Source organism: Pongo abelii, chromosome 7 (assembly GCF_028885655.2).
Source record: "Pongo abelii isolate AG06213 chromosome 7, NHGRI_mPonAbe1-v2.0_pri, whole genome shotgun sequence".
Lineage (NCBI taxonomy): Eukaryota > Metazoa > Chordata > Mammalia > Primates > Hominidae > Pongo > Pongo abelii.
The window spans coordinates 115,531,059-115,546,196 of NC_071992.2; the positions used below are offsets into that span (position 1 = coordinate 115,531,059).

Consider the following 15,138-nt stretch of genomic DNA (forward strand, 5'->3'; position numbering starts at 1 on the left):
TAAAATTAATGTAATTTTCTCCTGATAAACAAGCTTGTGCAGAGACAGGAAAACACCACAGTTGCCTCAAAGTAGATGTAAGACATCAAGAAGACAATAAAATTTTAAAATTTTCAGCCCTGATGATGTTTATCCCTATGGATTTCTTTGCCAGAAATCCAGTAAATGCGTGAAGTTTTCCTCAGGCTCTAGTAAACTGTCTACGCTAGTCTTATTAGGCATTGTTCATTGAGAGCTTACTATATGCCAGATACACTGGCTACAGTCTGACAGAGGTTTGAAAAATAAGTACACTATGGTCTCTGCCCTCTAGGCTTTTATAATCTGGTTGGGAAGTAAAGCATAGACAAATAGAATGATGACTAAGAACTCAGAGCAGTATATAAAAAGTGTTAAATATACTGTATGGAAAATTAGACTTATGAGTCCAGGGAAGAAAGAAAAGGCTTTAGGCCAGGTGATCAATGATTTAGCTTCATGGAGAAGTGGAATACATAGAAAAGAGTAGCCTATTTATTTATTCAATAAATATTGAATGCCTCCTATGTGTCAAATACTATTATGGATACTAGGGTGACAGCATTAAGCAAAAGAGGTAACATTTCTGCTTTCATGTCTAATGCGCATATATTTAGAGAAGACAGACAATAATAAATATTTGGAACTACCTCAAAATATAAATACACCTACTCGTGTGCAGAGATTATATAGCTTTACATTTTGTGTAACTGATTTAATCTTTCTTACAAGCCTAAACTTCATTTAGATTAAGGATGTTGGTTGTTAGAGAAGAGAAGCAGTAGGAGAGTGTACATTAAATTTGCCATCAATAAAAAATAGTTTCAACATGGAGAAATAGCATGAATAAAGACATGGAGGTTTCTAAGCATTAGGATTTTTTGGTAGGACAGTGAAAAAAATTAATCTTTCTAGAGTGAAGGAACTGTGCAGGGAAATAATGGAAGATACACTAAGAAGTGTGTATTTTATCACGAGCAGTTGGGAACCAAAATTTATAGACTTGAATGAATGGTATGACATAGAAGAAATGGTATTTTAATGAAATTTGGTATGCTTAGTCTTTTTTGGCAAAGGTTTTGAAGTGGCATTCAATAAAACATAAAAAATGAAAACTGCAGACTAATACCTCTGGAGAATATGGATGCAACAATCCTCAACAAAATGCTAGCAAACTGAATCCAGCAACATAGAAAGAATTATACACTATGGCCACATGGGATTACCCAGAAATGCAAGGTTGGTTTAACATCTGAAAATCAATTAATGTAAAGCACTATATCGGTAGAATTTTTTAAGTCATTATCTCAATAAGTGAAAAAAAAAATTTTGACAAAATCCAATACCCTTTCATAATAAAAACATGCAACAAACTAGGAATAAAAGGGAGCTTACTCAACTTGATAAATCACAGTTATGAAAAACACAATTATCATCATAGTTGATGATAAAAGTCTAGATACTTTCCCCCTAAAATCAACAATAAGAGAAGAATGTCTGCTTACATCACTTTTATTCAACATTGTACTGGAAGTTTTGTTGGAGTAGTTAATTTCACCCAGTATGCTTCCAATCCCTTACTATGTATAACTTTATAAGCAAAAACTGATCATACTGAGGTCCTCTTACAGAATCAGAGACTCTTAGAGCTGTCAGGTACTTCAGAAATTGTGTTATTTAATTGATTCATTATCATTCATTAGCCCACATGAGAGTGAAACTCTATTTAGCTTCCTGCTGCCCTCTGTGAGCCTTCTTGCACTCCCCACTCCTCTTTTCAGTGGACACAACCAGAAAACCTCAAGTATCCTCTGAGTTTGACAGAAACGGGAGAGGGTATAAGCTTGATGCCATATTAAGCTGTTTTCCATTGGATGAGGAAAGACTAGCTTCCTGTTTGTTAAAACAGGATTTCTGTTTTCTTAAAACAGTAGAGGTTCCTGATTCTTAAGTTTCTTCCTGATAACTTCTTCTCTTAAATCCAGATGATTTTTCTGATGAAATTCTTGCTAGAAAGCCAAGTTAAGGCCTCAGAGCTGTTCATTTATTTGTCATCCACCCTTTAGAAAATTCTTAGACTGGGTCAGTCAGCAGTTTATATCTAGGCACTTAACTCACTGTCCAGGGCACCCAAACATTTATAGAAGAGGAAGATTCAACATAGCAGTGTCTAATACCTGAGTCATCCCGTCTTCCTAACTAATCTAATCCTTCTTAATGAGTCTTGCTTTCTGTCCCCCTATTTTTCTGTTATGGCCTGACTTTTAATATAATGCTGATTCTGAATCAGATTAATCAAATGCATGTTAAATTTGAGTGGTGGCTTTGTGGGGAGAGGGAAAAGATGGGCCAGTAAACCCTAAAACACAGAGCAATTATTTTGCACATCTTTGAAAGTGCTTTACAACAAATGAAGAAACAGTCTGTGCTTATGGATGGGAAGAATCAATATTGTGAAAATGGCCATACTGTCCAAAGTAATTAATAGATTGAATGCTATTCCCATTAAACTACCATTGACACTCTTCCCAGAATTAGAAAAAAAAACTATTTTTTTTATACTTTAAGTTCTAGGGTACATGTGCACAACGTGCAGGTTTCTTACATATGTATACATGTGCCATGTTGGTTTGCTGCACGCATTAACTCGTCATTTACATTAGGTATTACTCTTAATGCTATCCCTCCCCCATCCCCCATGACAGGCCCCAGTGTGTGATGTTCCCGGCCCTGTGTCCAAGTGTTCTCATTGTTCAATTCCCACCTATGAGTGAGAACATGCAGTGTTTGGTTTTCTGTCCTTCTGATAGTTTGCTCAGAATGATGGTTTCCAGCTTCATCCATGTTGCTACAAAGGACATGAACTCATCCTTTTTCACAGCTGCATAGTATTCCATGGTGTATATGTGCCACATTTTCTTAATCCAGTCTATCATTGATGGACGTTTGGGTTGGTTCCAAGTCTTTGCTATTGTGAATAGTGCCACAATAAACATATGTGTGCATGTGTCTTTATAGCAGCATGATTTATAATCATTTGGGTATATACCCAGTAATGGGATGGCTGGGTCAAATGGTATTTCTAGTTCTAGATCCTTGAGGAATCGCCACACTGTCTTCCACAGTGGTTCAACTAGTTTATACTCCCACCAACAGTGTAAAAGTGTTCCTATTTCTCCACATCCTCTCCAACACCTGTTGTTTCCTGACTTTTAAGTGATCTCCATTCCAACTGGCATGAGATGGTATTTCACTGTCGTTTTGATTTGCATTTCTTTGATGACCAGTGACGATGAGCATTTTTTCATGTGTCTGTTGGCTGCATAAATGTCTTCTTTTGAAAAGTATCTGTTCATATCCTTTGCCCACTTTTTGATGTGGTCGTTTAATTTTTCCTTGTAATTTTGTTTAAGTTCTTTGTAGATTTTGGACATTAGCCCTTTGTCAGATGGGTAGATTGCAAAAATTTTCTCCCATTCTGTAGGTTGCCTATTCACTCTGATGGTAGTTTCTTTTGCTGTGCTCTTTAGTTTAATTAGAAGCTCTTTAGTTTAATTAGATTCCATTTGTCTGTTTTGGCTTTTGTTGTCATTGCTTTTGGTGTTTTAGTCATGAAGTCCTTGCCCATGCCTGTGTCCTGAATGGTATTGCCTAGGTTTTCTTCTAGGGTTTTAATGATTTTAGGTCTAACATTTAAGTCTTTAATCCATCTTGAATTAATTTTTGTATAAGGTGTAAGGAAGGGATCTAGTTTCAGCTTTCTACATATGGTTACCCAGTTTTCTCAGCACCATTTATTAAATAGGGAATCCTTTCCCCATTTCTTGTTTTTGTCAGGTTTGTCAAAGATCAGATGGTTGTAGGTGGGTGGTGTTATTTCTGAGGGCTCTATTCTGTTCCATTGGACTATCTGTTTTGGTACCAGTACCATGCTGTTTTGGTTACTGTAGCCTTGTAGTATAGTTTGAAGTCAGGTAGCATGATGCCTCCAGCTTTGTTCTTTTTGCTTAGGATTGTCTTGGCAATGCAGGCTCTTTTTTGGTTCCGTATGAACTTTAAAGTAGTTTTTTCCAATTCTGTGAAGAAAGTCATTGGTAGCTTGATGGGGATGGCATTGAATCTACAAATTACTTTGGACAGTATGGCCATTTTCACAATATTGATTCTTCTATCCATGAGCATAGAATGTTCTTCCTTTTGTTTGTGTCCTCTTTTATTTGTTTAGCAGTGGTTTGTAGTTCTGCTTGAAGAGGTCCTTCAGATCCTTTGTACGTTGGATTCCTAGGTATTTTATTCTCTTTGTAGCAACTGTGAATGGGAGTTCACTCATGATTTGGCACTCTGTTTGTTAATATTGTATAGGAATGCTTGGGATTTTTGCACATTGATTTTGTATCCTGACACTTTGCTGAAGTTGCTTATCAGCTTAAGGAGATTTTGGGCTGAGATGATGGGGTTTTCTAAATATACAGTCATGTCATCTGCAAACAGGGACATTTTGACTTCCTCATTTCCTGATTGAATGCCCTTTATTTATTTCTCTTGCCTGATTGCCTTGGCCAGAACTTCCAACACTATGTTGAATAGGAGTGGTGAGAGAGGGCATCCCTGTCTTGTGCTGGTTTTCAAAGGAAATGCTTCCAGTTTTTGCCCATTCAGTATGATATTGGCTGTGGGTTTATCATAAATAGCTCTTATTATTTTGAGATACATTCCATCAATACCTAGTTTATTGAGAGTGTTTTGCATGAAGGGCTGTTGAATTTTGTTGAAGACCTTTTCTGCATCTATTGAGATAATCATGTGGTTTTTGTCATTGGTTCTGTTTATGTGATGGATTATGTTTATTGATTTGCATATGTTGAACCAGCCTTGCATCCCAGGGATGAAGCAAACTTGATCGTGGTGGATAAGCTTTTTGATGTGCTGCTGGATTTGATTTGCCAGTATGTTTTTTTTTATTATACTTTAAGTTTTAGGGTACATGTGCACAATGTCCAGGTTTGTTACATATGTATACATGTACCATGTTGATGTGCTGCACCCATTAACTCATCATTGAGCATTAGGTATATCTCCTAATGCTATCCCTCCCCCCTCCCCCCACCACACAACAGGCCCCGGTGTGTGATGTTCCCCTTCCTGTGTCCATGTGTTCTCATTGTTCAATTCCCACCTATGAGTGAGAACATGCGGTGTTTGCTTTTTTGTCCTTGCGATAGTTTTCTGAGAATGATGGTTTCCAGTTTCATCCATGTCCCTACAAAGGACATGAACTCATCATTTTTTATGGCTGCATAGTATTCCATGGTATATATGTGCCACATTTTCTTAATCCAGTCTATCGTTGTTGGACATTTGGGTTGGTTCCAAGTCTTTGCTATTGTGAATAGTGCCGCTATAAACATATGTGTGCATGTGTCTTTATAGCAGCATGATTTATAATCCTTTGGGTATATACCCAGTAATGGGATGGCTGGGTCAAATGGTATTGAGGATTTTTGCATCAATGTTCATCAGGGATATTGGTCTGAAATTCTCTTTTTTTATTGTGTCTCTGCCAGGCTTTGGTATCAGGATGATGCTGGCCTCATAAAATGAGTTAGGGAGGATTCCCTATTTTTCTATTGATTGGAATAGTTTCAGAAGGAATGGTACCAGCTCCTCTTTCTGCCTCTGGTAGAATTCGGCTGTGAATCTGTCTTGTCCTGGACTTTTTTTGGTTGGTAGGCTGTTAATTACTGCCTCAATTTCAGAGCCTGTTATTGGTCTATTCAGAGATTCAACTTCTTCCTGGTTTAGTCTTGGAAGAGTGTATAAGTCCAGGAATTTATCCATTTCGTCTAGATTTCCTAGTTCATTTGCATAGAGATGTTTATAGTATGCTCTCATGGTGGTTTGTATTTCTGTGGGATTGGTGGTGATATCCCCTTTATCATTTTTTTATTGCATCTATTTGATTTTTCTCTTCTCTTAATTAGTCTTGCTAGCAGTCTATCAATTTTGTTGATCTTTCCAAAAAACTAGCTCCTGGATTCATTGATTTTTTGAAGGGTTTTTTGTGTCTCTGTCTCTTTCAGTTCTACTCTGATCTTAGTTGTTTCTTGCCTTCTGGTAGCTTTTGAATTTGTTTGCTCTTGCTTCTCTGGTTCTTTTACTTGTCATGTTAGGGTGTCGATTTTAGATCTTTCCTGCTTTCTCTTGTGGGCATTTAGTGCTGTAAATCTCCCTCTACACACTGCTTATATGTGTCCCAGAGATTCTGGTACATTGTGTCTTTGTTCTCATTGGTTTCAAAGAACATCTTTATTTCTGCCTTCATTTCATTATTTACCAAGTAGTTATTCAGGAGCAAGTTGTTCAGTTTCCATGTAGTTGTGTGGTTTTGAGTGAGTTTCTTAATCCTGAGTTCTAATTTGATTGCACTGTGGTCTGAGAAACAGTTTGTTGTGATTTCTGTTCTTTTACATTTGCTGAGGGGTGCTTTACTTCCAATTATGTGGTTAATTTTAGAATAAATGTGATGTGATGCTGAGAATAATGTATATTCAGTTGATTTGGAGTGAAGAGTTATGTAGATGTCTATTAGGTCTGCTTGTTGCAGAGCTGAGTTCTGGTCCTGGGTATCCTTGTTAACCTTCTGTCTCATTGATCTCTCTAATATTGATAGTGTGGTGTTAAAGTCTCCCATTGTTTTTGTGTGGGAGTGTAAGTCTCTTTGTATGTCTCTAAGCACTTGCTTTATGAATCTGGGTGCTCATGTGTTGGGTGCATATATATTTAGTATAGTTAGCTTTTCTTGTTGAATTGATCCCTTTACCATTATGTAATGGCCTTCTTTGTCTCTTTTGATCTTTGTTGGTTTAAAGTCTGTTTTATCAGAAACTAGGATTGCAACCGCTGCTTTTTTTTTTTTGCTTTCCATTTGCTTGGTAGATGTTCCTCCATCCCTTTATTTTGAGCCTATGTGTGTCTCTGCATTTGAGATGGGTCTCCTGGATACAGCACACTGACGGGTCTTGACTCTTTATCCAAGTTGCCAGTTTATGTCTTTTAATTGGGGCATTTAGCCCATTTACATTTAAAGTTAATATTGTTATTTGTGAATTTGATCCTGTCATTATGATGTTTTGCTGGTTATTTTGCCCGTTAATTGATGCAGTTTCTTCATAGCATCGATGGTCTTTACTGTTTGGCATGTTTTCGTGGTGGCTGGTACCAGTTGTTCCTGTCCATGTTTAGTGCTTCCTTCAGGAGCTCTTGTCAGGCGGGCCTGGTGGTAACAAAATCTCTCAGCATTTGCTTGTCTGTAAAGGATTTTATTTCTCCTTCACTTATGAAGCTTAGTTTGGCTGGATATGAAATTCTGGGTTGAAAATTCTTTTCTTTAAGAATGTTGAATATTGGCCCCCACTCTCTTCTGACTTGTAGGGATTCTGCTGAGAGATCCGCTGTTAGTCTGATGGGCTTCCCTTTGTGGGTAACCTGGCCTTTCTCTCTGGCTGCCCTGAGCATTTTTTCCTTCATTTCAACCTTGGTGAATCTCACAATTATGTTTCTTGGGGTTGCTCTTCTCGAGGAGTATCTTTGTGGTGTTCTCTGTATTTCCTGAATTTGAATGTTGGCCTGCCTTGCTAGATTGGGGAAGTTCTGGATAATATCCTGCAGAGTGTTTTCCAGCTTAGTTCAATTCTCGTCATTTTCAGGTACACCAATCAAACATAGATTTGGTCTTTTCACATAGTCCCATATTTCTTGGAGGCTTTTTTCTTTTCTTTTCTCTTTTTTCTCTATCTTCAATCACTGATACCCTTTCTTCCACTTGATTGAATCGGCCACTGAAGCTTGTGCATGCGTCACGTAGCTCTCATGCCATGGTTTTCAGCTCCATCAGGTCATTTAAGGTCTTCTCTACACTGTTTATTCTAGGTAGCCATTCGTCTGATCTTTTTTCAAGGTTTTTAGCTTCCTTGTGATGCATTCGAACATCCTCCCGTAGCTTGGAGAAGTTTGTCATTACCAACTTTCTGAAGCCTACTTCTGTCAGCTTGTCATAGTCATTCTCCGTCCTGCTTTGCTCCATTGCTGGCGAGGAGCTATGATCCTTTGGAGTAGAAGGGGCGCTCTGGTTTTTAGAATTTTCAGCTTTTCTGCTCTGGTTTCTCCCCATCTTTGTGGTTTTATCTACCTTTGGTCTTTGGTGCTGGCGACCTACAGATGGGGTTTTGGTATGGATGTCCTTTTTGTTGATGCTGATGCTATTCGTTTCTGTTTGTTAGAAAAAAACTTTTTAAAAATTCAAATGGAACCAAAACAGAGCCTGAATAGCCAAGATAATTCTAAGCAAAAAGAACAAAGCTGGAGGCATCACACTACCAGACTTCAAACTATGCTATAAGGCTACATTAACCAAAACAGCATGGTACTGGTACAAAAACAGACACATAGACCAATGAAACAGAATAGAGAACTGAGAAATAAGACTGCACACCTACAACCGTCTGATCTTTGACAAACTTGACAATAACAAGCAATAGGGAAAGGACTCTCTATTTAATAAATGGTGCTGGGAGTGCTGGCTTGCCGTATGCAGAAAACTGGAACTGTACCCCTTCCTTACACCATATGCAAAAGTTAACTCAAGATGGATTAAAGACTAAAATGTAAAACCCCAAACTGTAAAAACCCTAGAAGAAAATCTAGGCAATACCCATTCAGGACATAGGCATGGGCAAAGATTTCATGACAAAGATGCCGAAAGTAACGCAACAAAAGCAAAAATTGACAGATGGGATCTAATTAAACTAAGGAGCTTCTGCACAGCAAAAGAAACTATCATCAGAGTGAACAGACAACCTACAAAATGGGAGAAAAATTTTGCAAACTGACCATCTGACAAAGGTCTAATATCCAGAGTCTACAAGGAACTTAACCAAATTTACAAGAAAAAAAAAACAACCCCATTAAAAAGTGGGCCAAAGACGTAGACAGACACTTCTCAAAATAAGACATACATGTGGTCAAGGAACATGAAAAAAAGCTCAGGATCACTGATCATTAGAGAAAGGCAAATCAAAACCACAATGAGATACCATCTCACACCAGTCAGAATGGCTATTATTAAAAAGTCAAAAAACAACAGATGCTGGCAAGGTTATGGAGAAAAAGGGAATGCTTTTACACTGTTGAGTGGGAGTATAAATTCAACCATTGTGTGAGACAGTGTGGTGATTCTTCAAAGACCTAGAGGCAGAAACACCATTTGACCCAGCAATTGCATTACTGGTTATATACCCAAAGGAATATAAATCCTTCTGTTATAAAGATACATGCACGTATATGTTCATTGCAGCACTTTTCACAATAGCAAAGACATGGAATCAACCTAAATGCCCATCAATGATAGACTGGATAAAGAAAATGTGGTAAGTATACACCATGGAATAGTGTGCAGCCATAAAAAGGAACAAGATCATGTCCTTTGCAGGGACATGGATGGAGTTCAAAGCCATTATGCTCAGCAAACTAACACAAGAATAGAAAACCAAACACCACATGTTCTCACTTATCAGTGGGAGCTGAATAATGAGAACACATGGACACATGTTGGGGAACAACACACACTGAGGTCCATGGGGGGAGGGGTGGGGGAGGGGTGGAGAGATGGAGAATATCAGGAAGAATAGCTAATGGATGCTGCACCTAATACCTAGGTGATGGGATGATCTGTGCAGGAAACCACCATGGCACAGATTTACCTATGTGACAAACCTGCACATCCTGCACTGTACCACTGAACTTAAACCTTAAAGGAAAAAAAAAAAGAAAATGCTTTTATTTTGCATCAAGGGAGTTAAGAGAGAATGGAGAGAATTGTTGCAGATAAGGTTTGTTTGTTGATTTTTCTCAAGATATAAGTCTCGGGGGACATGTAAGAAAGAAAACATAGTAGTCAAGAACTTGAGCTTTGTTGTTGGAGTCTGGCAATAAATCCCACCTCCTGTGTTTACTTTCTGTGTGGCCTTGGATATGTTACTTTAATTCATGTGAGCTTCAATTTAATCATCTGCAAAATTGAGATAATAATAGTCCTCCCCAATGGGGTTGTTGTAGAGATTAACTGGGAAGCTGTTTCTTAAGCATTTTTCGTAATGATTGTTATATAATAAGAACTCAATAAAAGCCATCACCATCATTGTCATCTCATCTAGAGATCGTTAATTTTCATCTCTTTTTCTATCTACTACATTATATCTTGCCCAAGATCCTTCTCCAGTTTGCTTGATTATAGAGCATATATGACTCTTTCTTAATGTTTTTGAGCTTGATTGGATAAAAGGATGATGTAATAGAATGCTCCAATGTCGTATTTATCATCTGGCAGGCTTTGGAAGGGTGTTTGTTCCATAGACTTCTGCCCAGTTGATAACACAGTTTGCCCCAGCAGCTTATTCCTCAGGTAAATGAGATCTTGCTGAAACTACAGTTGATAGTGAGATGCTTCTGTAAGCACTGGGGTTTTTTTCAGGTGGCAGACTAACAGAAGGATGTGTGTATCCCACTGCTTTGCTCTGCTCACCTTGCTCTATTCACTCAGGATTCACTGTTGACTTTTCTCAGCCATAGGAAAGGTTTACAGAACCAATCTTCATGAAATCGGTTAGGACTGTTATTAATGGGTCATTGTCAAATTAATTATTGCTGAAATTTTAGCTCTTTGCAATAGATGAAGCAACTGTTAAAGCTGCATTGAAAGATACTTGCATTTTCTCCTCAAAGATTCATTATTCCCAGTGTTTCTCTTCATAAGCTTTGTATGGTTAGTGATCCACACATAACCCTCTAAAATTGTTAAGAGCTTCAAAAGTCAATCCTATATTGAGTGCCCTATATTTTTTTGAACTAGTTGTTGGAGGTTACATATAGATGAAAAATGTTAAACTTTCATTAATATAAAAATGTATGACAAAGCAACAGCAATCAAGACAATATGATACTGGCATAAGGATAGACATATGGATCAGTGAAATAGAATTGAGAGTTCAGGTACTAACTCTCCTGTTTATAGTCAATTGATTTTTGACAAGGTAGTCTAGATCATTCAGTGGAGGAAAGAATAGTATTTTCAAGGAATAATGCTAGGATGACTGGATATTCTCATGCAAAAGAATGAAGGAAAATGCCTAAATCATATCATATGTAACTCAAAATGGATCAAAGACCTAAATATAAAGAGCTAAAACTATAAAAATCCTTGAAGAAACTATAGGTGAAAATGTTCATGATGTTTGATTAAGCAGTGCTTTTTTAAATATGACACCAAATCACAAAAACCAAAAAGAAAAAGAATAGATAAATGGAACTTTAAAAACCCTGAAGCTTTTGTGCTTCAAAGGACATCACCCAGAAAGTGAAAAGACAGCCCGCAGAATCAGAGAAAATATTTGCTAATCATATATTTGCAGAATGGGAGAAAATATTTGCTAATCATATATTTGATAAGGGACGTCTATCTAGACTGTGAAAAGGACTCTTACAACTCAGTAATAAAAATGCAAATAACCCAATTTTTAAATGGGCTCAAAGAATCTTAATAAACATTTCCCCAAAGATGGTGTAGAAATAACCAATAAGCACCTGAAAAGTTGCTCAGTATTATTAACCATCTAGGAAATGCAAATCAAAGCCACAAGAAAACACCACACTGACTAGGATGGCTACAGTCAAAAAAAGTCAAATAATAACAAGTTTCGACAAGGATGTGGAAAAATTGGAACCCTCTTACACCGGACCAGAATGTTTACCTACATAACCTACTGCTACAGTGACATTTGGGGCACATTAGCAAAATTCTGAGAGTTGAGTAGATCAGCATTTGATAACTACTGCACTAAAGTATCTTCTCTGAAAAGAATTTTGCTGTAAGTTCTTTTTTTTTTTAAAACAGAAACTATGATGTTTTGGGTTACATAGCTCCCCAACTGGAGCCCAGAGTAACTAAAACGTGGTACTTCTGATTAAAGACAGATACATACACTTAGGAAACCAGATGGAAATGGGTAAAGTTAGCAGAGAAGTTTATTGTGAAAATAAGGGTTATAACATTTCACTTGGAGACTGTTTTAGCTGCATGTCACAGAAACTCAAAATAGATATGAGTTTCTTTTTCTCAGGTAACAGTCCTTAGGTCAGTAGTCTAAGACTGGTATAGTGGCTCTGCTCCCTAAGGTCAATCAGAGACCCTGTCTCCTCTCTTGTTGTTAATTTATCATCTCTGAGGTATTTCACTGGCTTGGTCCAAGATGGCTTACCATGTCTGTGTTATAAGCAGCAGATTAGAGGATAGGGGAAATGAAACAGGAAGTAGGGACCCCTCCCTACAAGGACAAACTCTGAAGTTGCGTGTATCAGTTATGCTCACATTCCATTGGTCAGAATTTAGCCATGTCGTCACACCCAGCTCCAAGTGAGGCTGAGAAATGTGGTCTTTTTTCTTTTATTCTGCCTGTATAATTGCAGAATAGAAATATAGTATTTTACATGTGCCCTGCTAAAAATTGTTTTTCTGCTGTGTGCCCTGCTAAAAATTATTCTACTATGAAAGTAGGTGATAACGGATATTTAGTGCAACCAGCATCCGTAGCTAGAGAGTCTTCAGGGTTACCTGGTAGGCAGTCATGATATTCCTCAGAAAGCAGCTTTGGTTCTTCCTCAATACTTCGAACATATCCTCAAAAAGAGCCTAAAGTTCTATATCATATAATATGTCAGAAATAGTGTTAGCTTGCAAATTGTTCAGTACGTCTAGAGTGACAAATATTGTCTTTTCCTATTGGTTCTACCCCTCTTCATCTGACGACGAACTCCCTTTTCTTTAGGTAAACAATAGTTTCCTATTCCATTGTGGTTTTGATGGGGCTTCCCATTACAGGGTCGCCCTGTGACATTGGCCTGGCCAATTGTTTTACTCCATCCTCCTGACATTTACTGGGTGATCTGATCACAGGGCCCAGACAAGGATAGTGTTTCATATGAAGACAGTGAGAAAGGTAAACTGTCTTTCCTGTAGTTAAGTAAGTTTAGGTATAATACTGAAGCTTTCATTGTTCATGCTCCATCCTTCTTTACCACTGTCATATGAAGAAAACCTGTCAGTGTTAGAGAGAGAAAAAGAGAGAAGGAGCCAAATGCACAGAAATAAGCAAACTTGAGAGACAAAGTCTTGATGACATCATCTGATTCCCTTGACACAGTTCTGGTCAATGAGGTGTAAAGAGAAGTGTTCTACAGATTTCTGAGAAAGTCTTTACTTTCTTTCTCCTCCTCCTCCTTGGAATAACAACGATGGAAGTGACCAGCCACTTGTGACCATGTGATGACAAGCAAGAGGAGAAAACACAGTAAGGATAACAAAGTGGACAGAGAAAATGGTCCTAAGATATCAGTGACATCATGCAGCTACTGCACCAGCCCTTACTTTAGGTTATGTGAGCAAAATAAACCTAAACAGTTAAGTCATTGGTATTTGGCTCACTATTACATAAAGCCAAGCACAATGCTTACTGATCAGATGTTCTTACAGTATTCTAAGTCTGAGATGATAAAACACAGGGAAAATACTGAGCACACAATGGACTTCAATGCTGAATAAATACTTGCTGAATGAATTAATAAATGGATTCCTGAATTCATAGTAATTCTCATTTCTGTTCCTAGAAGTAGAAAAAATAAGATGTATACAACATATACTTCAAAAGAATTGGAAGAAATTGTTGGCTAACTGCATGTTTGATGGAGACAGATAGGTTAAGTACATACCATGGAGTGCTTTGAATATCAGATTGAAATGTTTTGCTTAAGTCAGTGAGCAATAGAGAGAAGTTGGTGTTTGTGCAGCTAGAGAATGACTTAAACAGGTGTGCCTCAAAGTTCAGATCCATTTTAGGCTGAAGCTCTCAATTGTGCTCCCACATCGATAATAGTCGTCTGTAATTATGTGATCTTCAAACATAAATATTATAGTTACATTTTACCTGTTGTATTATAATGAGGACCTATTATCTCATTATTCAGTAAGGAAATATCTGTACTATGTAGTATCACCCATTGTTTTCAGAAGCTTACAGTTGTTATTGATTATATAGAAGGGTGAGAGGGCTGAGATTGCCCTGGGTTACGTTCATTTGGCTGCAGTAATTATTCATTTATTCCTGAATAGCAAGTAATCATCTTATTAAAGTCTACTTACAGAGGTAGTGTATGTAAAGAGTAACACATGCTCATTTTCAAATCAGTGATTCAGAATAAATAAAACTTTTGTAGGAAAATATAAACCATGTTTTTAGGGGCAAAGAACAGAACCACATCATTGGAGATCTGATGTGGGAGTTCTTTGATCTCTGCACTACATATCCTGGAGAAGAAAATAAAGACAACTTATAACACTAATTGAGCATTCCTTCCTTTGCCTTCTCCCCTTCCTTCTCCTCCTCCACTTAACCACTTGGTTTTAGGCACTTCCTTAGCCCTCCCTTCCCTTCAGTCCCCAGTGTAGATCCACTTGGTAACCTGTCCATGCATGTTTGGTGCCTGTTCTTATGCTGTCTTTGATAGTTAAAAATTATGATTTTTTTAAGTAAAATCTCATTTGCAAAAAAAAAATTACTTTAGCCAACATAAAATATACAGTACTTAGTTCACCATTTCTAAACTATTTCTAAAGTAATGGTTGTTTCTATCCAATGTAAAGTTTCCCTTTCCCCAGACTTTTTGCTATTATTTATTGTATTTGACTTCTCTACAACTATCTAAAGAATAAAGAACTACATAAAGCACTATATTCAACTCTCTGTGAAGCATGAAAGATTTACATTTTTTAAAATATTGTACTCAAGCTGGTAAGAACAGGTAAAACTCCCTTTGCTCCAGCTACATCTCCATCTCAGTCAGCCCCTGTCCTCTCAAGGTTACTATTAATATCTGCCTTCCTGTCTCCCCGGGCCTCTCCCATCTACTCCTCTATAATTTCCATTTCTTCCCATTCATGCTAAATTATGTCATCTCTCTGACCCTGAATTTTCTCTTGAATAATTGTTTTTTCCTCACCTACTGTTCTCTGAT

The 15,138-nt window shown here is 37.5% G+C and overlaps 1 protein-coding gene across 18 annotated transcripts in view; it reads left to right on the forward strand.

Annotated features, from left to right (window-relative positions):
- VPS13B (vacuolar protein sorting 13 homolog B) overlaps positions 1 to 15,138 on the forward strand; it is a 916,166-nt gene that overhangs the window by 610,201 nt on the left and 290,827 nt on the right. Inside the window, exon 36 of one of the 18 annotated variants that reach the window (XR_008509424.2) lies at positions 1,080 to 1,916. The exons of 16 other annotated variants lie outside the window; for them this stretch is intronic. Coding sequence is in view for 1 of the 2 variants with exons in the window: in XM_054519213.2 (XP_054375188.2) it covers positions 1,080 to 1,130 (51 nt within the window). In the remaining variant the exon portion in view is untranslated. Of the gene's footprint in view, positions 1 to 1,079; positions 1,917 to 15,138 lie in introns of those variants that run through there. One more of the 18 variants, XM_054519213.2, reaches the window with a different exon arrangement.